This window comes from Talpa occidentalis, unplaced genomic scaffold (genome assembly GCF_014898055.3).
Source record: "Talpa occidentalis isolate TD23 unplaced genomic scaffold, MPIMG_talOcc4v2.1 talOcc4.8, whole genome shotgun sequence".
Classification (NCBI taxonomy): domain Eukaryota; kingdom Metazoa; phylum Chordata; class Mammalia; order Eulipotyphla; family Talpidae; genus Talpa; species Talpa occidentalis.
This window is the reverse complement of record NW_023605194.1, coordinates 41497909-41522394: the sequence shown is the minus strand read 5'-3', so window position 1 is coordinate 41522394 and position 24486 is coordinate 41497909. Positions and strand designations below refer to the sequence as shown.

Genomic DNA, 24486 nt, shown 5'->3' with positions numbered 1-24486 from the left:
AACAATTGTTTCTTGTGTAATTCTTTTATTTTGTTCATTTATAAACAATATGACAACTTCACCAGGTTGCTAAAGGGTCCGTGGCACAAAAAAGGCTAAGACCCCCTAGACTCAAAGGCCCTGGTGACGATGAGTACAACCATTTTCTGGACTCAAACGCCTTCTTTTAACCCGGTGCTTTCCCAGTTAGAGACTTACATAAAAAGTCTTCCGGCATGGACTACAATTCCCAGATGGTGCTAGGGACCCAGGGCCTATCCGGAGTTAGGACGCTAACTCCACCCAAAATTTTCTGTGTTGTCTCTTGACAGCCTACGATTCCCGGCAGGCATGGCGGCTGTTTATTCCTTGGGGACATTATGGACGCCGAGTTATTGCTGGGATCTGTAGTCGTCTTATATACCTTTGGCCGTTGTCTTCCTCTTATGATGTTTGGGGGTGGGTTAAAAAAAAAAAGCGCGAAATGTAGCATTTAAACAAACAGGTGCCCCATGTCTCCAGCAATAGGTTCGATTCCCGGGCGCGCGAGGGCGGAAGTGGCGGTGGTCGGCGCGGCCGGAAGTTCAGATCAGCTGATGGGGGAGGCGGCGCCGCAGCCGCCTGGAGGCCCCGGCTGCCGAGCGCTTCGTCCGGGCCCTGAGTCTTGGAGACTGGCCACCATTCCCGTTCGCACCTCGCAGTTGGGCGAGGCCCGCTCCCGTCTCTCTCCCAGGCCTGAGATCCTCGGCCGGCACGGCCGCCCTGAACGCCCCGGCCACCCCCGGCCCCGGCTCGCCCCTCAGGCTCCGGGCCTCCCCTCAGTCCCCGGCCGGCGGCCCAGGCCCCGGATCCGCGGGGGGGGACCCGGCCCCAGGGGGTGCGGGCCCCATGGAGCTGATGTTCGCGGAGTGGGAGGACGGGGAGCGCTTTTCCTTCGAGGATTCGGATCGCTTTGAGGAGGATTCGCTCTGTTCTTTCATCTCCGAGGCCGAGAGCCTCTGCCAGAACTGGCGGGGATGGCGCAAACAGTCAGCGGGGCCCAACTCCCCCACTGGCGGCGGTGGCGGAGGTGGCAGTGGCGGTACCAGAATGCGAGGTGAGGGTGAGCGGGGAAGAGGTGAGCGGGCAGGCCCTGCCCGGGCCTTGTTAGAGAGCTGTCCCTGCTCGGGAGCTGTCCGGGACCGGGAGCTGTCCGGGACCGGGAGCTGTCCCAGGCTTAGAACGGACTTCAGGACTCGATTTTCCGGTCTTCCTGGGGTTGACTTCTCCACTCTAGAATGTGTGTGTGTGTGTGTGTGTGTGTGTACGTGCGTGTGTGCGCGCGCGCGCGCGTGCGTGTGTGTGTGTGTGTGTGTGTGTGTGAGAGAGAGAGAGAGAGAGAGAGAGAGAGAGAGAGAAGAGAGGTGAGAAAGAGAGATTTGTGTTTTGGGGGTGGTGAATCCTGGGTTGGATAGGATTAAGACAGAAAGTAGATCTTTTGTCATTCATTTGCCTTAGAGATGGGTTAAGGGAGAAGAATCCCCTCCCTGACTTGGAAATACTCGCGGAGTTCAGCCTCAGGCAAGCCAGAAAATAGAAGAGAATGTAGGTAGGGGGTGGATTGTGAAGAAGTGACCACTTGAGGTATATCACCCCATTGATGATCTCTGATCCCAACTGCACCAAGAAGGGATTCCACCCAGCGGAAAGGAGGTAAACTGGCCTGTGAGAGGAAATTCCATAATCACATAGGTTTAGGGCAGAGGCGTGGTTCCTGGTCATACTGAACATTTGTCAAGAAACCAAGGCTGGAACCACTAGATTAGAGCCTTAGATTTCTATCATCTGGATTTGGGGAAGAGTGTGGGTTATTGTCTCTGGAATTTCCTTATTGAAACACTTCCTGCTTATCACTGTGAGTTTTTCATCTGTGGGCCTTTCAGTGAATTAATTGATTAGCGCTGTGATGAATTTTGCTTTTATTAAAAGGATAGAGAGGAAAATGATGATAAGAGGAGCTCCAAAAGCTGGGTACTCACCACATCCTTTCCCTTCCTCCCTCCTGGCCCACTTTTTGTCCTGGTCCTCAATGGAAACTGACTTTTTCCCCAGCAGTTGAGGGTTTAATTTGTGATTCTATTCTGCCCATTCCAAGAGTTCTGTTTCTAAACTGCCCTGCAGAAATTTCTAGCACCGCTTTGGAATAGGGAGAAATCCACACATGTCACTTTGTCGGAGTAGTAGTATTCAGCTTCAGTTGAAGAGATAGCAGATGCTCTGGGCACATGTGTGCACACACAGAGCTCAGAGGCAGTTTCACTGTGGATCTTCTACAACCTCTCTACTTTTTTTCATATTTGCTCCTTCACTTTGAGGGAAGTAACGGAAGTCATGGTGGTGAGGATTTTCAGTATATTTTTTACTTCCTGAACAGGTTAAAATGTAGGGAAGCATGTAATTTGTCCCCCATCCCCATCTCCTTCTTAGGCTATCCTCAGTTGCCCACTTGTAAAAATAAGGACTTTTTTTTTAAAGTTTCCTTTCAGCTCTATAATTTTCTGATCTGTCATCTAACTAGCAATTTGTTGAGATATACAGTCTGTTGTGTTTAACTGTTTTTGATTAAAACAGTGTGGAAAAACTTGAATGGTAACTCCATCCTATTCCATGTGATTCCAGGAACAGCAGCTAGGTTCCCTTGGGAGAACCTATCCCCCCAGATCCTACTGTCCTCTCCAAAGGCTTCCCTTGCAGGAAGACAGGGTTCAGGTGTGCCAAAAGAAGTGCAGCCTCTTTTGCTTCTGGAGGTCCCTTTTTTAATTCTTCTGAGCTCTGCCCTATCTTCCCTCTTTAGATGGAGAAGGACACATGGAGACATCTGGGGAAAAAGAAATAGCTAAAAAAGCAGTCATAAAAGAAAAAGCTAGAGGAGAGAAATTAACAATGTAATATGAATCTAAAATGCTAGATATGGGAAATTAAATGTCAAGGTATATGAGAAGGGTTTCTTGCTAGAATCCTGGAATACATCTGTTTGACCAAGAGTTTCTGGGATATCCTTAGTGTCTTCTGTTCTACACTTTAGGTAGCAGGTTGTAGCCTGGGTATTGTCTAGCTTCCCTCTTGCAAGTGGAGTCTTAAGGGTTAGTGTATCCTGATAGGAGGGTCCCTTAGTTTTATATCCAGGTCTCCCCTTTTATTTCATAGTGAAGGTGGGGCTCAGGATGTAGTGCTGGCACTGGTGCCAAGTAAGCATGACTCTCTTCATTTTCCCCCACCTCAACCTTTGTTTCCAAAGATGGACTAGTGATTCCATTGGTGGAGCTGTCAGCAAAGCAGGTGGCATTTCATATCCCATTTGAAGTGGTGGAGAAAGTTTACCCCCCGGTGCCTGAGCAGTTACAGCTCCGAATTGCTTTCTGGAGCTTCCCTGAGAATGAAGAAGATATTCGGTAAGGCTAAATAAAGCACTGATGTTAGGGAGTGGGGTCCTGATATTCCACACTGACTGCTGGGCTTCCCACAGAACAAAGGAGATACTGTATTTGGGGCTGTGGTAAGAAGATGACGAAGAGGAGGGAGTGCTGGGATTTTCCCCAAGAGGGAATGACACTGGGAGAGAATGCCCAGGGCATTGTGGTCTCTGACAGGGTCTGTAGAAGGTTATTTGCTGATTTGTGGCTCTGTCCTCTTCTTCATGCCAGGCTATATTCATGCCTGGCTAATGGCAGTGCAGATGAGTTTCAGCGAGGGGATCAGCTATTCCGCATGAGGGCTGTGAAAGATCCACTACAAATAGGTAAGGATTCCATCATATCCTGTGGCACAGTCTACTCCTCCCATCCCCTGTGTTATGAATTAAGGACCTACTGCAATAAGTTGGAACAGGTTGTCTGAATAACTACTGGGCCAGGTTTCAGGGCAGAGACCTGTGTCTTGGCAGCTCTCCCTGACCATACCCATGTTTCTCCCCAGGGTTCCACCTGAGTGCTACAGTGGTGCCACCTCAGATGGTCCCTCCCAAGGGGGCCTACAACGTGGCTGTGATGTTTGACCGTTGCCGGGTCACTTCCTGCAGCTGTACCTGTGGGGCTGGGGCCAAATGGTGCACCCATGTCGTGGCACTCTGTCTCTTCCGCATCCACAACGTGAGGCCCTCCCAATTTATTCTGGCCCTATCCTACGCTCCATCCCCCCTTCTCTGCTGCATGCCTGGCCACAATGTGAGCCCCCTTGCTTCCCTAACTCTACCTCTCTGATCCCAGCTCTGGTAGCAGCAAGCCTTTCTCAGATTGTTCCATTTCTCTTTGTGTCTCAGGCTTCTGCAGTCTGCCTGCGTGCCCCAGTCTCAGAGTCCCTGTCTCGGTTACAGAGGGACCAGCTGCAGAAGTTTGCCCAGTACCTCATCAGCGAGCTCCCTCAGCAGGTAAGTGAGGATGGCACAACTCCAAGTAGCTCCAGGATAGTATATCAACCTTCCAGTTAGGCCCAGACCTCCTTGGGTCACCCATGCCTTTGTCCCTTTCCCCCTCAGATCCTCCCCACAGCCCAGCGTCTCCTAGATGAACTCCTGTCCTCCCAGTCAACAGCCATCAATACAGTGTGTGGAGCCCCTGGTGAGTGGTGAGCAAGAAGGGCAGTAGGAAGAAAAAGGCTGGTTGTGCAGAGAGCCACTTACCAAAGGCCAGGCAGATCCCGGCCTTTATCTCTAGGTTACTAACTGCCTATCATCCCCAGACCCCACAGCAGGACCCTCTGCCTCAGACCAGAGTACTTGGTATTTGGATGAATCGACACTAACTGACAACATCAAAAAGACACTGCACAAGTTCTGTGGCCCCTCCCCTGTGGTCTTCAGGTAAACCGAATCTCTTCATGCCTGTGTCTGTAGAAGGGAAGTAGCTCTCAGGCTGTTTTATTAATGACTGCATTTTCCACTTTTTATTCCTTACCAGGGTACAGTGCCTCATGCACACAGTTGTCACTAATGAATTTATGGATGCCGATAATTTTATATAGTCAGAGGCAGTGGCCAATAATTTTGTATAGTCAGAGACAGAGTAGGTAGCAGAACAGGCAGACTTACTGAAGTACACTGCTGAGGGGAGCAGTGGGAGAGACAGGAAAGGTCTGCTGCTCTCTGTGGGTTACCTCCGTGGCCAGGGATCAAACTTAGACTGTAGAGGTGATAGTGCTGAGACTTAACTCCTAGGCCCCTAGGGAGACCCTCAAGACCCCTTTTATGTCAGAGCCCTGTTGTACTTTCACTTGCTTTTTCCCATCCCACTTTAGGGTCGTTTTACATTCTACTTCTTTCGCAGTGATGTGAACTCCATGTATCTGTCTTCCACGGAGCCTCCAGCTGCTGCTGAATGGGCATGTCTGCTGCGCCCTCTGAGGGGCCGAGAGCCTGAGGGCGTCTGGAACCTGCTTAGCATCGTTCGGGAGATGTTTAAGAGGAGAGACAGCAACGCTGCCCCCTTGTTGGAAATCCTCACTGACCAGTGTCTCACTTATGAGCAGGTAACCTGAGAGTTAGGTAGCCCCCTGGTAGTTGATTCTCTCCCTCCCTTAACCTCATTTCCTCTTATTGACAGAGACACTGGAGCGGGCTACTCTCTCTGTCCTCCAAGGTGCATCTCAGAGACCTCTTTGTTTTCAGATAACAGGTTGGTGGTATAGCGTGCGCACCTCAGCCTCACACAGCAGCGCCAGTGGGCACACAGGCCGTAGCAACGGGCAGTCAGAGGTGGCGGCCCATGCGTGTGCCAGCATGTGTGATGAGATGGTCACATTGTGGAGGCTGGCTGTGTTGGACCCCGCCCTCAGCCCCCAGCGGTGAGTCCCCCCTAAGCTCACTATAGCATAGAGATTGGGCCAGCCTAGGACAGACCTAGGCCCTATCTCCTTATACACATACAGATATACCATTTTCCTAGTCCTAGGGAACTGGGAAGTGCTCAGAGCAGTAGGGCTACCAGTGATTTATGAGTTCTTTTTCTGAGAGACATTCTTCCTTCCCTTCCCTGAATGGCACCCACTTTTCCATCCCTGAGTATTGGAGTGATGTTTGCGGATGAAGTAGAGCTTTCTTGAGAACTTCCCTGGGTCCCCTTTCTTGGGTATACCCTTACTCCATCCCCTCCCATCCCTCTCCTTGCAGAGTGTAGCCCCCCAGGAAACCCTCATTCTTTGTTCCCACAGCCGCCGGGAACTGTGTGCACAGCTACGCCAGTGGCAGCTGAAGGTGATCGAGAATGTGAAGCGGGGACAGCACAAGAAGACCCTGGAGCGGCTCTTCCCTGGTTTCCGGCCAGCGGTGGAGGCCTGCTACTTCAACTGGGAAGAAGCCTACCCACTTCCCGGTGTCACCTACAGCGGCACTGACCGGAAACTGGCACTGTGCTGGGCCCGAGCCCTGCCTCCTCGGCCAGGTGCCTCCCGATCTGGGGGCCTGGAGGAATACCGGGAGCGGCCCCGACCTCTTCCAGCTGAGCCAGCTGTGCGGCCCAAGGAGCCTGGGGCCAAGCGCAAGGGATTGGGTGAGGGGGTCCCCTCATCACAGCGGGGTCCCCGCCGCCTCTCGGCTGAGGGTGGAGATAAGGCTCTGCATAAGATGGGTCAAGGTGGGGGCAAAACCAAGGCACTGGGTGGGGCCGGCAATGGGGGCAAAGGCTCAGCAGGCAGCGGGAGCAGGCGACGGCTGAGCAGTGAGGACAGCTCCCTGGAGCCAGATCTGGCTGAGATGAGCCTGGATGATAACAGCCTGGCCCTGGGTGCAGAGGCCAGCACCTTTGGCAGATTCCCTGAGAGCCCGCCACCGTGCCCTCCCCCTGGTGGTTCCCGAGGCCCTGCCACCTTCCTTCCTGAATCCCCAGATACTTATGAAGAAGATGGTGGTGTGTACTTCTCAGAAGGGCCTGAGCCTCCCACAGCCTCTGCTGGCCCCCCGGGCCTACTACCTGGGGAGGTCTGTACCCGGGATGACCTCCCTTCCACAGATGAGAGTGGCAATGGGCTCCCCAAAACCAAAGAGGCAGCCCCTGCAGTTGGAGAGGATGATGATGACTACCAGGCATATTATCTGAATGCCCAGGATGGGGCTGGGGGCGAGGAAGAGAAGGCCGAGGGCGGAGCTGGGGAGGAGCATGAACTGTTTGCCGGGTTGAAGCCACTGGAACAGGAGAGCCGCATGGAGGTAAGAGGACTATGAGGGTGCACCTTAGCCACAGCTGGGAGAGCGGCCATTTGGCTCTACAGGGGAGTCTTAGGACTGTAGCATGACTATTAGAATCCTGTAGCAGGCTCCTAACTGGCCTCCCTGCCTGCAGTCCAGTCTCTTCATTGCTTCCATTTTGAATTTCCTCAGATGTCTTTAGTGCTTAAAACTCTTCAGTGGTTTCCCATCGCTCTCAGGATAAAAATGAAGGTCCTTTGCATGATCTGTGAGGTTCCAATTGATCTGATCTTTGCCTGCTTCTCCAACTTCATGTAGCTACTCTATCTACTATGCTACAGTCAGTTAAACCATTTGTGCAGCTTGCCATGCCTCATCTGTGTTTTTTGCATGGATGGCCTTTCTGCCTGGAATGTTCTTCCCTCATCTTACCTGGTTAGTTTCTCTTCCTTCTTCAGATCTCAAGAGATCTCAGAGATCACTTCCTCTAGGAAGTCTTCCCTGAGACTGAGTTAATCCTACTTACCTGCTCCCTTCTTGACCTTTCCCAGAAGTAACTAGCTTCACACTGGTTGGTGTATTTGTGTACCTGTTCCTCTAAGCATATCCAGGAGTGCATAAGGCCTGGTATTTAGCAAGCATTCACAGGATATTTGCTGTATGGTGGCCTGCCCCTGGAAGTTAGGGTTTAAAACCCATCAGGTGCCATGTCTTCTCTCTAGGTATTATTTGCCTGTGCTGAGGCCCTGCACGCACATGGCTACAGCACTGAGGCCTCCCGCCTCACTGTGGAGCTTGCCCAGGACCTGCTAGCCAACCCACCCGACCTCAAGGTAGAGCCGCCCCCTGCGAAGGTGAGAGAGACCCCCTACCACTTCCTTCCCCACTTACCCCTAACCATTTCCCATACCCCACCCCAAGTGAGAGCCTCCTTCTCCCTCCACCAAGGTGAGTCAGACTCATCTGCCTACCTCCCTGTGCTTCACTTTCTAGGGCAAGAAGAATAAGGTATCCACAAGCCGTCAGACCTGGGTGGCTACCAACACCTTAACCAAGGCGGCCTTCCTATTAACAGTGCTAAGTGAGCGTCCAGAGCACCACAATCTGGCCTTCCGAGTTGGCATGTTTGCCTTGGAGCTACAGCGACCCCCAGCTTCTACCAAGGCCTTAGAGGTCAGATGTTCTATTTGAACCTTGTAATCTGTACCTTGATCTCCCTTGAGGTATTAGAGCTCTGAGCTTCTTTCTATGCCCTCAGGTGAAGCTGGCATACCAGGAGTCTGAGGTAGCTGCTCTGCTCAAGAAGATTCCTCTGGGTCCTAGTGAGATGAGTACCATGCGGTGCCGGGCAGAGGAGCTTCGGGAGGGGACACTCTGTGATTATCGGCCTGTGTTGCCCCTCATGCTGGCCAGTTTCATCTTTGATGTTCTCTGTACTCCAGGTATGGTGCTCTCCTCCAGTAGGAACTGGGGTAGGGGTAAACCAAGGAAAAACCAAGAACCCAAAGGCTCTAAATTTTATTTAGGACCCATCAGACAGCTTCATGAGCGAATCTGGAATGATGAGGGTCTTGGATTCTGTCCCTTTCATTTTTCCCCATGATACTGCTATCTGCCTGACTTAACTCAACTTTTATCTAGTGGTTTCTCCCACGGGTTCCCGGCCCCCAAGTTGTAACTGGAACAATGAGATGCCTGGGGATGAAGAGCTGGGATTTGAAGCAGCAGTTGCTGCCTTGGGTAAGTCTGTCAGTGTCTTGAACATGTCTTTGAGCAAAGCTTGGCCTTGAAGAGTGTGAGACATGGGCCCTGTTCCAAAGGGGCTTTGGTAATAGGAAAACCAGGATGACAAGTGTGAGCCAAGTAGTGCCTATGAGAATCAAGAATTTAGAGCAAAAACAAGTTATGGGTATTATAGGGCATATATGAAAATCTAAGGAAAGCTCTCAAGAAAGAGGTAGAATTTGGAATGTGGGTTAAAAATCAGTTACGTTAGGGCCTCTCTGGTGGCATAGGTGTTAAGTCTGCTGTAGCCTGAATTCGATCCCCGGCCAGGGAGCTAACCCACATGGTGCAGCAGACCTCTCCTGTCTCACCCGCTGCTCCCCTCAGCAGTGTATTTCAGTCAATCTGCCTGTTCTGTTCCCCTCTCTGTCTCTGGTGAATCCTCTCACCTCCCTACACCTCTAGCCTATACCCCAGTTCTTGTATGCATAAATAAATCTTAAAAAAATCAGTTATGTTCAGGGCGGGGGTTGGGGGGGACAAAATACTGAATAAAAAACACAGGTTTTTTTTTTTTTTTAAGACTTATTTTAAATAAATTTGCGTCAGCTCCCTGGCTGGGGATCGAACTTGTGCTGCAGTGGCTGTTGATAGCTTCATAGTGCTATGACTTAACCCCTTGTACCCCCTAATCAGGTCTTAATAAACATGAAGAGCCCAACTTCCTTAAAGTGATGAGTATGCTGGGAGGGTAGAGTGGGCCAGGTTTTGAGGGTCTTAAAAAGCAGACCAGAGCTTAGATTGGATGTAATAGACAATGGGGACCTTTATAGGGGATTGGGTTCAACGAGGAATGTCTTACCTCATATGCTGGTGGTTGGGGAGCCTTGATCTTATTTATACTGTCTGGAGTTATGGCTGCTCTCAGTTAACCTTCCCCTTCCCCTTCATAGGTATGAAGACAACGGTGAGCGAGGCAGAGCATCCCCTTCTGTGTGAAGGCACACGTCGGGAGAAGGGTGACCTTGCATTGGCACTAATGATCACTTACAAGGATGACCAGGCCAAGCTCAAAAAGGTAAGAGACTGAGATACTGGACTTTGATGGACAAAGCAAATTTTTTTTTTTAAATCTTTTTTTTTTTAAAGATTTATTTATTTATTATTTATACAAGCACTGGGTACAGTCAGAAGCGCGGGAGGGTGAGAGAATCCACCAGAGCCAGAGCGGTGAGCAGAGCAGGCAGAAGGACCGAAGTACACTGCTGAGGGGAGCAGCGGGCGGCAGGAGAGGTCTGCGCGCCATGTGGGACCCTCCTCCGGTGGCCGGGGAGCAGCCAGGGATAGAACCGGCGCTGCAGAGGCTGCGGACAGGTTGGCAACCTAGTGCTCAAGTGCTGTGCCACTGGGGAGGCCCAGACAAAGCAAATTTTACCACCTTTGTTAGAACTTTCCAGAACAATAAGAAAAATACTACTCTATTCATACGAGTGAAAAGAACTCAAGGGCCTCCCCGGTGGCGCAGCGGTTGAGCTCTGGGTTGCGAAGCTGCCCGCGGCCTCTGCGGCGCCGATTCGATCCCCGGCTGCTCCCCGGCCACCGGAGGAGGGCCCCACATGGCGCGCAGACCTCTCCTGCCGCCCGCTGCTCCCCTCAGCAGTGTACTTCGGTCCTTCTGCCTGCTCTGCTCCCCGCTCTGGCTCTGGTGAATTCTCTCACCCTCCCGCGCTTCTGACTGTACCCAGTGCATGTATAAACAAGCAAGCAAGCAAGCAAACAAACAAACAAACAAACAAATAAAACATGCCTCTATTAAAAAAAAAATTAAAAAAAAAAAAGAAAAGAACTCAAAAAGAACAAGAGAGACTAGTGGTTTTTATAGGAGTGTTTGGGCAGAAGGTAGAAGATGAAAATCAGAGTGCATACGTCATTTACTTATCTCATTATCAGTGTACTCAGTGAGTATCAGTGTACTGAGTCCTGTGGTGTTATAGAGAATACTAAGATATATAAGCCATGCCAGCCTGTCTTTGAGGTGGTTCTCTTATAACTGAGGAAGTCTTCGCAAGAAGGTAGTATTAAACTGTTTCATGGAGAAAGGAGAGTAATAAAATCAGGAGATTAAAGGGCGTCCTGTTACCACTTTTCTGTCTTCCAGATCTTAGACAAACTTTTGGACCGAGAAAGCCAGACACATAAGCCACAGACACTGAGTTCATTCTACTCATCTAGCCGCCCAGCCACAGCCAGCCAGAGGTCTCCGTCAAAACATGGGGGCCCATCTGCCCCAGGGGCCCTGCATCCGCTGACCTCAGGCTCTGCAGGGCCTGCTCAGCCAGGGAATGTGGCAGGCGCTGGGCCAGGTCCCACTGAGGGCTTCACAGAGAAGAATGTGCCTGGTGAGGTGGGGGCACGGGGCAGGGGGGATGTATGGTATGGAGCCGTGTTTGGGTCTCCTTGTAAAGGCTCATCCCAATGTCCTGTTTTCTTTACCCAGAGAGTTCCCCACATTCTCCCTGTGAGGGTCTGCCATCTGAGGCAGCCTTGACCCCAAGACCAGAAGGGAAGGTACCTAGCCGCTTGGCGCTTGGCAGTCGTGGAGGCTACAATGGACGGGGCTGGGGATCCCCAGGACGGCCAAAGAAAAAGCACACAGGTATGACAGCCGTGGGGTGACATGGAGGGAAGGATATTCCTGAATGTTGGAATCTGACTTCCGGAACTTCTGAGACTGACTTGTCTTGGGGGCGTGGGGGGTTAGGCATGGCCAGCATTGACAGCAGTGCCCCTGAAACTACATCGGATAGCTCCCCCACCTTAAGCCGGAGGCCGCTGCGAGGAGGCTGGGCCCCCACCTCCTGGGGTCGAGGACAAGACAGTGACAGCATTAGCAGTTCTTCCTCGGATTCCCTGGGCTCCTCGTCCTCCAGTGGAAGTCGCCGGGCCAGTGCCAGTGGAGGGGCCCGGGCAAAGACAGTTGAAGTTGGCAGGTCAGTGGGAAGAACTGACCATCTCCTCTGATCTGACCACCCGCAGCCACATCCTATGTAATCCAATTATAATTCCTCCAACATGCTCCCTTGCTCTGGTCTCTCCCAATCTCACTGGACACCCATTTCAGAGAGACGCAGATCCCAGTCCCTACCCCGTTGTCCCTTCAGGTACAAGGGCCGGCGTCCCGAGAGTCATGCTCCCCATGTACCCAATCAGCCGTCAGAGGCCGCTGCACACTTCTACTTCGAGCTGGCGAAGACGGTGCTGATCAAGGCAGGGGGCAACAGCAGCACTTCCATTTTCACACATCCATCTTCCTCAGGGGGCCACCAGGGTCCTCATCGCAACCTGCACCTTTGCGCCTTTGAGATTGGGCTTTATGCCCTCGGCCTGCACAACTTTGTTTCTCCCAACTGGCTTTCACGTACTTATTCTTCCCATGTTTCCTGGATTACAGGTAAATCCATTGTCTTGATTTAGATACTGGAGGGGGCTAATTGATGAAGCGCTGGGGGTGGGTTGGGGGGGGCCCTTGCTCCTTGTGGAGTTACGGCTCTGATAAGAGAGATAATCATTCCTACTTCCTAATTTTGCCCATGCTAATCCCACTCTGCTTTTCTTTTTGCAAAGGCCAGGCAATGGAGATCGGCAGTGCAGCCCTGACTATCCTGGTAGAATGCTGGGATGGGCACCTGACACCTCCTGAAGTCGCATCCCTGGCTGACAGGGCATCACGGGCACGAGACTCCAATATGGTGAGGGCAGCAGCAGAGCTAGCCCTGAGCTGCCTGCCTCATGCCCATGCGTTGAACCCCAATGAGATCCAGCGGGCCCTGGTACAGTGCAAGGAACAGGTACTTCCATAGGCAATCTTCTCTGAAGCATGTGGGCGGGAGAGTGGGTGGAGGGAAAGCTGGGGCCCAGGTCTTGGATCCATACTCAGGTAGCTCACAAGCTATCCGGTTTGTCTTCATGTGGTGATACTTATCATTGATCATTGATGTGTTTACATCCATTACTTCCTTTACCTTTTAACTCTGAGGTTAGAGTTATTTCTGTTTTACAGATAAGGAAATGGAATTTAGGGACCAAATTTAGGTTTCGAGATCTGTAATTCAGGGACCAAGATGATCACCAGCCTGGAATACTTAGGGAAGGCATCCGGGACGCCGGACTTGGACGGGCGGGAATGGCTAAACGAGTTGGGAACTGGGACTGTCACCCACCCGACTTCTCCCGGTCAGCAAGTTGAGTCTGTGAGAAAGTACACACGGCGCCAGCACTGACTCTGAGCGTCGGCCTTGACCTACGGCGCCTCCCTGGGAACCAGGCAGCTCTTGAGGGAGTTGGGATCTAAAACTGTCCTGAGTTGTTTTCCTCCCTTTGTGCCCCCCTTCGTAGGATAACCTGATGCTGGAGAAGGCCTGCATGGCAGTGGAAGAGGCGGCTAAGGGTGGGGGCGTGTACCCCGAAGTGTTGTTTGAGGTTGCTCACCAGTGGTTCTGGCTGTATGAGCAGACAGCAGGTGGCTCCTCCACAGCCCGCGAAGGGGCGACAAGCTGCAGTGCCAGCGGGCTCCGGGCGGCTGGGGAGGCGGGGCGGGGGCTGCCCGAGGGCAGGGGGGCGCCGGGGACCGAGCCTGTTACAGTGGCAGCGGCGGCGGTGACGGCAGCAGCCACGGTGGTGCCGGTCATCTCGGTGGGGTCCAGTCTGTATCCAGGTCCGGGACTCGGGCACGGCCATTCCCCTGGCCTGCACCCCTACACTGCTCTCCAGCCCCACCTGCCCTGCAGCCCTCAGTACCTCACCCACCCAGCTCACCCCACCCACCCCATGCCTCACATGCCCCGGCCTGCCGTCTTCCCCGTGCCCAGCTCTGCGTATCCACAGGTGAGACCGGTGTTCCACGGGGGGTGGGGCACATGGGAGAACGTTGGGTGCTCACGGGAGTACGGGGCTGGACGGGGTATGCTGGGAAAGCAGTAGAGCTGTCCAACAGGTGGGGGGCCCGGCCCAACTAAGACACGCGGAAATCCAGTTGTGGCATGAAGAGAGCTCGGGCCTGAAGTACCTCATCATCGTCCTGCTTTTCCCGCAGGGCGTGCATCCTGCATTCCTGGGGGCCCAGTACCCTTACTCAGTGACTCCCCCCTCACTGGCTGCCACTGCTGTGTCTTTCCCCGTCCCTTCCATGGCGCCCATCACAGTGCACCCCTACCACGCGGAGCCGGGGCTCCCCCTGCCCACCAGTGTGGCCTGTGAGTTGTGGGGACGGGGACCAGGGGAATGGGGGGCGGGATGCCCGGCGGGGGAGGCGCGAGGGGATCCTCTCTGTTCCTCTGTGGACTCTGAGTTTCTCACGCAGTATTTATCCTACCTTCAGTGAGCAGTGTCCACCCAGCACCCACGTTTCCAGCCATCCAGGGTACCTCACTGCCCGCCCTGACCACACAGCCCAGCCCTCTGGTGAGCGGGGGTTTTCCACCACCCGAGGAGGAGACGCACAGTCAGCCTGTCAACCCACACAGCCTGCACCACCTGCATGCTGCCTACCGTGTTGGTGAGAGGTCTTCTGTGCCCCCACCTGCAACTCTGCCAGAGGCTCTTTAGTGACTCCCCCCCCCCCATAGCTCTTAATTCATTTGCTGCGGGGTCAGGTACCAGGTTGGGGTAGAGGGGGAAGAGGATGCGTTCCCACTACCTACTTACCAACCCTTCTCCCAGGAATGCTGGCACTGGAGATGCTGGGTCGCCGGGCACACAACGATCACCCCAACAACTTCTCCCGCTCCCCCCCCTACACTGATGATGTCAAATGGTTGCTGGGGCTGGCAACAAAGCTGGGTAACACCTCCCCTCCCCAGGACCATTGCCCACCCCTACCTGCTTCCCCCACCTTCCTATCCCAGACCTCCTTCCTAGCTCTTGCTCAGAGTTGAGGCCTTGGTCGGGTATGTGTGCGTGCGCGTTGGGGGCGGGGAGTTACCTCAGCTCCTGGGGTGGAGGGAGGCTCTCTGCCAGACCAGAGCTGAGAGATAAAAGTTGGGTCCCTAGGGCAGAGGTGGCCACCCCCGTCTCATGCCCCTCCCCTGCCCCCCAGGAGTGAACTACGTGCACCAGTTCTGTGTGGGGGCAGCCAAGGGGGTGCTGAGCCCGTTTGTGCTGCAGGAGATCGTCATGGAGACGCTGCAGCGGCTGAGCCCCGCTCATGCCCACAACCACCTGCGTGCCCCGGCCTTCCACCAACTGGTGCAGCGCTGCCAGCAGGCGTACATGCAGGTGACCACCCAGGAAGTATGGAGCAGGGTGGAGCACCTCCTGGGCAGGCCTGGAACAGATCACCCAGCATGCAAGTGAGGGGAGCCCTAGTTGTGTGCCTAGTGGCTCATCCTCCGTGTATCCTCCCCCAGTACATCCACCACCGCTTGATTCACCTGACCCCTGCCGACTACGACGACTTTGTGAATGCGATCCGCAGTGCCCGCAGCGCCTTCTGCCTGACACCCATGGGCATGATGCAGTTCAACGACATCCTACAGAACCTCAAGCGCAGCAAACAGACCAAGGAGCTGTGGCAGCAGGTCTCACTCGAGATGACCACCTTTTCCCCCTGAGTGTGGCGCCCCTAGGGCCCTATACAGGGACACAGGCCTGTGGTTATGGGGGTCCCTCACACAGGGGGAGTGAATCTTGGTTGGACAGATCATCCCCACTCAGTTCCCTGGTAGCTCAGACTGGCAGCTGCTCTTGGGCTGTAACTTGGGGCCAAGATGTCTCAGACCCTAGAAGCCTAGGGTTGGGGGAGACAGCCCTGTCTGGGAGGGGGCGTTGGGTGGCCTCTGGTATTTATTTGGCATTTATAAATATATAAACTCCTTTTTTACTCTAGTCTGCCTGGGCCTTTCCCTTCTTTCCCTCCATGTGTAGATGAATCTTTAACTGGGTGATGGTGGCAGGGAGGTCTGATATTATTTTAGGTTCCTCTCACTCCAGTGAGGCAGACAAAACAGAAAAATAAGGATGTTTATTAAGGACATTTCTAGCCCACAGCTAGAGCTCATACTCAGCTCGATGAGCCACTGTCCGACCTCATCCCCATTCAATGTGAATGACATTAGGGAGGCCGGGCCACAGGTAGATCCCATTGATTCCACAGCAAGGGGTCCCTCCCGGAGCCAAGTATAGATAGACACAATGCTGGGGATGAAGAGGGAAATCAATGGATTAATACAATCCTCTATATGCTGCCTGGACCCTCGCCTTCCAAGATCATGGGTCAAAGGTGCCTAGTACCATGATGAGGGATATCAAGGGAAGTCCCTTTATTAGACCCCAGAGCTATGGGAAAGGGATGCCCTTCCCTTCTCAGCCATCCCAGGCCTTTGGGTCACTGAGGTAGAAGGGGAAGGGGCCAGGCCACTAATCCCCCTTGTGGGTCCTGCTTTGAGCCTGCCCCTTATAGAAGCAGGGGGGCTTTTGCTGGTACAGGAGACTGGGACATCAGCCCAGACTGGAATGCTGTAGTTCTTCCCGAAGCCATGAGGGCACTGGCTGTCCTAGCCGACTCAGCAGCTTTGACAGCTCCAAATTGTGGTTCCGGAAAAAATCCGTAAGGAAAAGGCGGGACTGATAGGAAAAAATAAAGGCAGAAATGGTAAGGAATAGGACACAGAATCAGACCACATCAGTGAATATCCTGCCCCAGGCTTTACTTACCTCAGTGTCCATATCTGGGTATCTCCGGCCTTTGCTCTTGCCTAGACAGCGAGTCTTGCCACCTTCAAGTCCCTGGCACCAAAAACCCTTATCTTCATCAAATCTGCTCAACAGGAAAAGGCCATTAGGTAGCAAAGAGATAAGAAATTCAAGTCCCATAAATGTCCACTACTTCTCCCAACCCATAGGGACATGTCTCTTCTGGCAAGACAGGGTAAATTCATGTGTCTTACAAAGAGCTGTGGTTAACCTGCTATTCCATTTCCCCTGAGTTCTCTACCCTCTGGGTCATGCTCTCCCACCTGAGGGTCCGTGTGTAGTTCAGAAAGGGTGTGATGCCCAGGAACTTCTGGATACTTTCCATTGAGACAACTGGGTTGGTACGCAGCTCTTGCCCGTCCACAATCAGCAACTAAAGGGACAGGGATGTGGTTCCCTTTGTATCCCTTTTAAAAGCCTCTGGGCTGAAAGGAAGAGGAAGGGGATAGGGTCCCAAATGTGGGCTATCGGGGAAGTGTACCTGTCCAGAGGGGTAGTAAGTCAGCCAGCGTTGTAAGTGTGTGGAATAATAGCCTGGGACAAGACAGCGATTCTGCAGAGAACGAAGTGCCAGAGGTGCCTGGGAAGAGGCTGAAATCACCTGGTAGAAGGTATAGTTCAGAGCAACTGGGTCTCCATGTGCTCGCTGATGCTGCAAGAACAAGAGAAAGGGGACAGACTGGTTATCTGACGTAATTATTCTGCTCTTACCCTTGGTCTGGCATAAGCACCCTTCCCTAAGGACTAGTTTAGTTTTTCTATTATCATTCCTTTCTCCAGTAGTCACCACCTCCCTCTCTTAAGCCCTAATACGTCCCTAGCTTCACGCTTACCTGGTACCAGGAGTATGCCCTATCAACAGGGTTGGTAAGCACAGTGATGATCTTGGCTCGTGGAAGGAGGGCAGCCCCCCGCCGTGGTACAACCTCTGAGTCGAAATAGTTGGCACTCTTTTCAAATAGGAAGTCAGTGCTGGCATTGGAAGGGACAGGGAAGAAATCCATGTACCTAGGAAGTAGCACAGGGTTAAGGCAGATAATTTACAGCATGACCCTGCTGGTAGAAACTGGTATTTTGGGGGAACGGGAATGTTCCTCTGATAATCACTCCAAGGGTCCCAATCTCACCAGTCAATACCCTTGTGGTAATTAGGGCCGCTGAAGAACTGAATCTCCTCAAAGGTGGTGGGGCTAGGGAAGTTGCTAGTTACAGCTGGGTGCAGGCTGAGGAAGAAGTGAACTGCTGTGGTTCCTAAATGGAAGAGAAAAATTCAGACCATTGTGGGAGAGAAGGAAGCTTAACAACATGAGTTTGAATGAGGAGAGAAAATAATTATTCTGGGTAGTAAAATCCCCTTTAGCCAACCAGAACAAGCTAGGAAAGTCTGAGAGGCCCAGGGGAGGGTTAAAATAGCATTTTCAGATTTGACTGTGCATCACAGTCACTTGTGGATCTTTAAAAAACACATTGTATAAAAAAATACACTATCAATTGATTCTGATAAAAGTTAAGAATCATAGGTGGCTATGAGAAAGGAGTGTGTTAGCCAAAGAACCCTTTGGGTTTAAGGCAAAGCAAGAGAATTTGGCTAAGGGGATTCACCTGTCTTCTGGGGTCCCACAATGAGGAACTTGGGGAGACGATCACAGGTTTTCTCCTTAGACCAGATATCTTTGTGCCTCTTGTCATCACAGGGATTCTGAAGGTGAGGCCAAAAATTAGGTAAGGCCTAATTTTTCCTTTAACTTTCCACCCCCGTCATATCTCTGGAAAGCCTGAGTTCCACCCATACCTGCCAGAGGGGGCTTCGCTCTTGAGGGAAGAGTTCAAAGTACTTTTGTGCAAGAGGGACAGGAGGAAGTGTCTGTAGGCGCAGTCTCGTCCAGCACTGGAGAAAGCGCACCAGGCTCTCAAAGGTGTACAGACCCAGTCGATCATTTCCATAATTGGACAGATGGGTCATAAAGATGCTGATCTACAAGGGGGTGTCTGCATGTTAGATTTAGACTGCCTCTCCCACCCCAGAATCAGGCTTGGTGTGCAAAAGTCCCAGCCTGCAAATACTTTGGATTTCCAGTCTTCTAGCCCTTCCTTTCAGCGCCATACCGGATTAAGCAGCACGGTCAGAAAAAGCTCTCCACCTCGAATGCTCCGGTCTAATTCATGTGAACCTCCGGGATACTCATTATAGAAGATTGTGTGAGTGAAGAGGCCACATGTCTGCCGTGGCAGCACCTGGAGGGAAGAGACAAGGATTGATAAGATTTGAAAAGCAGAATAAGAAGCAGATGAAGGACAAAAGTCCTGAGGCACAACAGGATTCCCTGGGTATATAGAGGAATCAGTCTGAAATTATAATAAAAAAGCTCTTGCTATGTACATTATCATTTTTCACCTCTCAACCTCTGGCCATGTGGATAAACTTGGATTGGCAGTTGACAAGACAAAGGTCAATGCAGTTTGGAGGTTTTCTTTTTTTCTTTTTTTTTTTTTTTAAAGATTTATTTTATTTATTTATACAAGCACTGGGTACAGTCAGAAGCGCGGGAGGGTGAGAGAATTCACCAGAGCCAGAGTGGGGAGCAGAGCAGGCAGAAGGACCGAAGTACACTGCTGAGGGGAGCAGCGGGCGGCAGGAGAGGTCTGCGCGCCATGTGGGACCCGCCTCTGGTGGCCGGGGAGCAGCCAGGGATCGAACCGGCACCGCGGAGGCTGCGGGCAGCTTCGCAACCCAGCGCTCAACCGCTGCGCCACTGGGGAGACCCTGGAGGTTTTCTTTTTCTTTTGCGTAGAACTGAGGTGTAGACCAGACGTGCCGGCGATGAAAGGATTCATCAGAGACAGAGTGGGAAGTACAACAGTGGAGTTACTGAAATACACTGCTAAGGGAAGCAGCAGGGGAGACAGGAGAGGTCTGCTGCACCCTATGTGGGTCAGCTCCCTGGAGCAGTGACAGAGCAAAGACAGTAGGGGGCCCCTCTTGGATTTTTTTTTTTTAAAACATTTATTTATTTATTTATACAAGCACTGGGTACAGTCAGAAGCGCGGGAGGGCGAGAGAATTCACCAGAGCCAGAGCGGGGAGCAGAGCAGGCAGAAGGACCGAAGTACACTGCTGAGGGGAGCAACGGGCGGCAGGAGAGGTCTGCGCGCCATGTGGGACCCTCCTCCAGTGGCCGGGGAGCAGCCGGGATCGAACCGGCGCCGCAGAACCCAGCGCTCAACCTCTGCGCCACCGGGGAGGCCCTGGATTTCTTTTTTTTTTTTAAAGATTTATTTATTTATACACACAAGAACTGGGGTACAGGCCAGAAGGCATAGGGGTGAGAGGACCCACCAGAGACAGAGTGGGCAACAGAAAAGGCAGAACGACTGAAACACACTGCCAAGAGAAGCAGCAGGTGAGACAGGAGAGGTCTGGTGCGCCATGTGGGTTGCTCCCTGGCAGGGGATTGAACCCATGCTGTAGTCGCTGTGGTAGCCTCATAGGCTGCGTCCCAACTCCTTGCACCACCAGGGAGGCCCCCTGGAGGATTTCTTAATGTGAGAGTTTGATTCAAGAGAATATTGGGAGACCCTCACCATAATGCCATTGTGAATGAAGCCACGGCGGTAGCGGGCAGGGCGGAGGTGTGGATATTCCTCAGTGCTTGTCACCTGGATGCCCCACACAGATTTCCAGGCCTCATAGAGTTGTGTGTGGATGGGGTATACGCCTGAGTGGTGGGGGGCCACAGCATACCCCAGATCTGTGGGAATCCCATGTTCCTGGGAATGGTACAGACTCTCATCAGGACCTGGTGAGGTTTGGGGAGTAGAGGGTAAAGATTGGGGGGAGGGGGTGCGGAATACATCCATAGAAAAAGTGGTAGGGTAGGGAAAAGGTACCTCATTAGGGGAAGGTTGAAAGCATTATCTCTGGGAAAAATAAGAGGAAGAGATTCAAGGGTCTCACCAGAGCAAACTGTTTGTTGAGCCTCATCTGGTCAGCTAGCACGGAGCGATTGTGGAACAGGTGTGGCTGCATGTGGCTCCACATGTGAGGGAACCACCAGAACTCTTTGCGGTGCTTCAGCAGCATGTCGTCCCCTGCATCCTCCTCCTCTGTCCCTATGACCACACACTGACCACTGACCACAGCCAGTCAGCCTCTGTGCCCTCCTTTGTTCCATTAACACCACCAACCACCTTTCATCCTTGGGACAGTGCTGACCTCTATCCACTTAAAACTGTCTTATTTGCCCCATTGCTAACTTGCCCTCCAGCCACCCATGCTAACCTATATTCATACCCACTGTTAGCTCCGCACGGCAGTTTGGTCACAAAACTAGCCCTTTTTCACCAATTTGTCTGCCAAGGAATATGGACAGTGAAGGGATGGATTAAACTGAGATCGATATGCTGAAGGAGCAAGGGAATAAGCTCACCAGTATGATAGAACTTGCCCGAGAAGCCCAAGTTGAAGGTGAAGTTGGGTATTAAGGTCCTGAGTTTGTTCTGGGTGGTCAACAGAGCCTGGGGAGATTAGCAGGGACAAGAAATCAGGAGAGAGCAAACTAAGGAGGAGAAAAATGAGAAGTGCTCTTCCTGCCTGGAAAGGGCAGCGAATGTACCTATGACAAGCCAAGAATCAAAAAAAGCGAATGTGATATAGGACAGAGCTTGAAACAGCTTCTAAAGAAATTTGAGTCAGGAAAAAGACTGACCTCAACATCAGCCACCTTCATGCGGGTACCTTCCTTGCCCACAAAGATGTCATCGATGTCTACCAAGATGTAGCGATCAAGGTCCAGGCAGAGGCGCTTACCAGTGAGGTATGCAACAGCATCAACAAAAACAAGCTTGTGGAGCCAGAAGGAAAGGCCATGGCCAAAGAGCACCCTCTGGATGCCATCATGGAGCCCCAGATCCTGTACCACAGTGGGAAGCCGGGCCCGGCGAGTCACAGGTCCTGGCACAGGGGTTTCGGCTGGCCGAAGGCTAGCAAGAAGCACTGGTTCATATGTGCTATGATTGGACTGGAAGATGGTCCAGTCATCACCAGGCAGTGGCCCAGGTTCCATGCGGCTGGGGCGTGTGAGATGTAGTAGCGGGGCAGAAGGATTCACTTGGTAGTCCCGGAGCCCCAAGTTTGAGTGTAGAAAAAGGGGAAAGCCTTTGAGCTGGGCACTCAGCAGACTATGCTCATGAGCTCGGAAAAAACCAATGATGCCCACACCATACTCCACACAGTACTGGTCTAGCAGTTCCCGACTCCCAGGATCCAGGTTGACATACTTGAGCAGATTCTCATAAATGACCAAGACGTAGCGGCCACGGGTATGATCAGTCAACATGGGCATGTCCCCTCGGCCAGGTGCCAGTTCAGTGCTATAACGAAAACGACTCGACTCCAAGATAGCCACAATTTCCTGCCCCAGCTGTGAATATGCACTCTCCACGAACACAAGGACCACGGGTTCAGTTCGAGCTGTCTCTGGAGGCCTGGGGGGCCGGGGTTGAACTGGAGAGCGTGCAGGGCCAGGGCCAGTTGCCCCACCACTGCTGCAATCTCCCATGGGCAGGGGCAAGGGTTCCTTGGCCTTAGGGCTGGTAGACACGTAGTAAGCCAGGAAGCCCATGGAGATCAGACTGAAAGCAATCAGCAGCAGTATGAGGCGGTGCAGTTCCAGCTGCCGAGCTGGGCGTACCACCTTCCACAGCTTGAGCATGGCGGGGAAGGGGAGGTAAGAGTGGGGGAACACCTCAGGGGATGAGAGGCAGGAGTTCTATAGGCTGGAGCTCTTTTGGGAGGGTGGAATGATAGGAAAATAGGAGAAAGGGATTCCCTCAGGGTCAGTTCCCTGAAGAGGTGGAGACAAGTCCTTTAGTATAGGGTAGGGAAGGTAAAGGGGAGAATAGGGGCAACTGGACAGAGTCCATTGGTATCAGGTCACCATGGCCTCTGGCCCATGGCTTCAGGATGCAAATCTAACCAGGTTCTATCCTTGGTCCTGGCTGGGCTCCTCACATCAAAGGTCAGTAAAGTTCATAATCTCTGCCCCCACTATCTGTAAAACAGAATTCAATGGGTTACTTTCCCCCCTTGAAACTGCATCATTAAGCTATTCCCCCCTTTACCCATCTCTCTTACCTCCTGCTCACAGGATGATCTGTTCTCCAAAAAAAGCTCCTGTAGAAGAATAGCACAAATCTGAGTATTATACCTTAGTTTCAGTTTGTTCCCTTTCTTTAGAATACTGTCTAAATTCTTCTCTCTGACCTACGTTCAGATTTGGAGCCATAAACTCAGAGTTAAAAGGGAACAGATCTTTGACGAGGTCAAAAAGCCAAGGACTGAAAAGTGAACCTGCTCTGAAAGGAGTTCCCAGCCTGTAACTGAGCAGCTGGTGAGCCAGCAGGAGCTCTGTTCTTCCTGTGAGGAAGGGAGAGAAAATCTCACAAGTCCTATGCTCTAACGAAATATCAGATAAGAGGAAACTCATGAGCCTGATAATCTTTCGCATCAATCGAAACCAACATCACAGGCTAACAACATCACAGTACTAACGAACTTGCAGTCTGGTGGACACTGGTGGGGGAATTAAAAAGGAAGAAGAAATGGTGCTAGTCAATTGTTCCGTTAGCTTCCAATTCCAGAACTTAGGATTCTTTTCTCCAATACTTGTGAAAATTTTCCCATTTCTTTCACCTCACCTGTGTCAGTGTCAGGAGAGGTGATAAAAATGTAAGCCAGGGCAGGGCACATCACTGACACCTGAGAAAAGCCAGAAAGCTGAGCAGGAATTTTTCTCTAGCCACTCTAGTTCTTTCCCAACTTAGCCTAGGTAGGATAGTACCTCCACCCCAAATAGTTCAGAAGTCTTGAGCTAGCCTTGAGAGACATAAGGGATAGAGTCCTTATAAACACAGAGCTAGCTGAGCTGGATGACAGAGCAACTGGAGCTTAAGTTGTACCTAACCAATAACAGAGACAGGGCAGTGTGATCAGAAAACAGTTTTAAGAGAGCTAATTTTGGAGATTTTTTTCTTAAATGGATTACTTCTGCATGCTTAAATGTTCTCCGTACCTTAGCCACTCCTATTAAGGCCAGTGGCTGGCAATCCCTCTCTGTCACTCACTCCCATACACACACACACACACACACACACACACACACACACACACACACACACACACCCAGATAATGAGACATCACTGAGAGGAAGTAGAAACTCAGGGCGTATTACCCATAATGTTAAGAATAATATACTTAACATTTATTGGGTGCATACGCTTTGCCAGATATTCTTCTAAGACCTTCACGTGTATTCAGTGCTTACACAGGCCCTAAGAAGTAGATAACTACTATTATTACTATTACTATCCCCGTTTCACATATGAGTAATTTGAGGCTCAGTCACTTGCCCAGGATCAGACAGCTCTGTCAGTGGAGGAACTCGGATTCAAAGTCGGGCCTGTGAAACTCCACAGCTAGTGCTCTTAACCACTGCATCTTAGCTTCATATCTAGAAAAAGCAACGATTTTTAAGGAAGGAGTGATGAGGAACCTGTCGGGGTAGGGTATGGTGGGATGAGAAATACTTCAGTAGGCACAGGTCGGAGGAGCGCTGCGTGTGGGGGGCAGTGGGAGTTTTCTGAGGGAGAAACCCAAGAGGTCATCCAGGTGTGGCTGGGAGAGAGCAACAGTGATGGAAACTGGACAAGGACTAGTTGGAGGGCCCCGCGGAGGGCCAACGCTGGGAGACAAGCAGCGCAGATGCTGGGGGAGGAGGGGGTTCAAGTAGAGACACGGGTACAGAGGGCTGGGATACTGGGAGTCTGAGGAGGGGAAACAAGGGGTCACAGGTGGACATGAAGAGAGCACCGGGTGTGC

General features: G+C 52.0%; 2 protein-coding genes across 5 annotated transcripts; one reads left to right on the top strand and one right to left on the bottom strand.

Annotated features, from left to right (window-relative positions):
* Positions 1–576: 576 nt before the first annotated feature.
* ZSWIM8 (zinc finger SWIM-type containing 8) lies at positions 577–16350 on the top strand. 4 transcript variants are annotated; one of them, XM_054690513.1, is made up of 27 exons: positions 579–1075; positions 3257–3410; positions 3663–3757; positions 3934–4106; positions 4277–4384; positions 4493–4574; positions 4696–4816; positions 5280–5481; positions 5621–5796; positions 6163–6500; positions 6960–7156; positions 7858–7989; positions 8129–8308; positions 8394–8577; positions 8777–8875; positions 9814–9938; positions 11019–11259; positions 11358–11516; positions 11622–11850; positions 12022–12311; positions 12485–12708; positions 13256–13744; positions 13953–14112; positions 14238–14414; positions 14579–14698; positions 14955–15133; positions 15265–15500. In XM_054690513.1, exons 1-27 carry the CDS (start codon positions 868–870, stop codon positions 15466–15468), a joined length of 5046 nt encoding a protein of 1681 aa, XP_054546488.1. In that variant the 5' UTR covers positions 579–867; the 3' UTR covers positions 15469–15500. The 4 variants fall into 4 exon arrangements, with proteins under 4 accessions (XP_037352874.1, XP_037352872.1, XP_037352873.1 ...); XM_037496977.2 differs by having other exon boundaries at positions 577–1075; positions 6163–7156; positions 7858–7968; XM_037496975.2 differs by having other exon boundaries at positions 578–1075; positions 6163–7156; positions 15023–15133; positions 15265–16350.
* On the bottom strand, positions 15033–22781 carry NDST2 (N-deacetylase and N-sulfotransferase 2). Its single transcript, XM_037496983.2, has 14 exons — positions 22743–22781; positions 21316–22659; positions 21037–21124; positions 20565–20719; positions 20192–20377; positions 18716–18844; positions 18402–18584; positions 18212–18308; positions 17737–17860; positions 17443–17617; positions 17091–17261; positions 16873–16982; positions 16571–16673; positions 15033–16480 (listed from the first exon to the last, which is right to left on the bottom strand). Exons 2-14 carry the CDS (start codon positions 22318–22320, stop codon positions 16355–16357), a joined length of 2652 nt encoding a protein of 883 aa, XP_037352880.1. The 5' UTR covers positions 22321–22659; positions 22743–22781; the 3' UTR covers positions 15033–16354.
* Between the last annotated feature and the right edge of the window lie 1705 nt (positions 22782–24486).

What these genes read in the sequence shown, in the direction of transcription:
- NDST2 (XM_037496983.2), bottom strand. Translation starts at nt 22,320, where the DNA reads ATGCTCAAGCTGTGGAAGGTGGTACGCCCAGCTCGGCAGCTGGAACTG. An exon ending in TCATTCACAATGGCATTATG is followed by an intron (nt 18,845 to 20,191) that starts GTGAGGGTCTCC and finishes TCTTCCCTCCAG; the next exon opens with GTGCTGCCACGGCAGACATG. An exon ending in AGCGAAGCCCCCTCTGGCAG is followed by an intron (nt 18,309 to 18,401) that starts GTATGGGTGGAA and finishes CCTCACCTTCAG; the next exon opens with AATCCCTGTGATGACAAGAG.
- ZSWIM8 (XM_037496975.2), top strand. Translation starts at nt 868, where the DNA reads ATGGAGCTGATGTTCGCGGAGTGGGAGGACGGGGAGCGCTTTTCCTTC. An exon ending in TGGCGGTACCAGAATGCGAG is followed by an intron (nt 1,076 to 3,256) that starts GTGAGGGTGAGC and finishes TTGTTTCCAAAG; the next exon opens with ATGGACTAGTGATTCCATTG. An exon ending in CCATGTTTCCTGGATTACAG is followed by an intron (nt 12,312 to 12,484) that starts GTAAATCCATTG and finishes CTTTTTGCAAAG; the next exon opens with GCCAGGCAATGGAGATCGGC.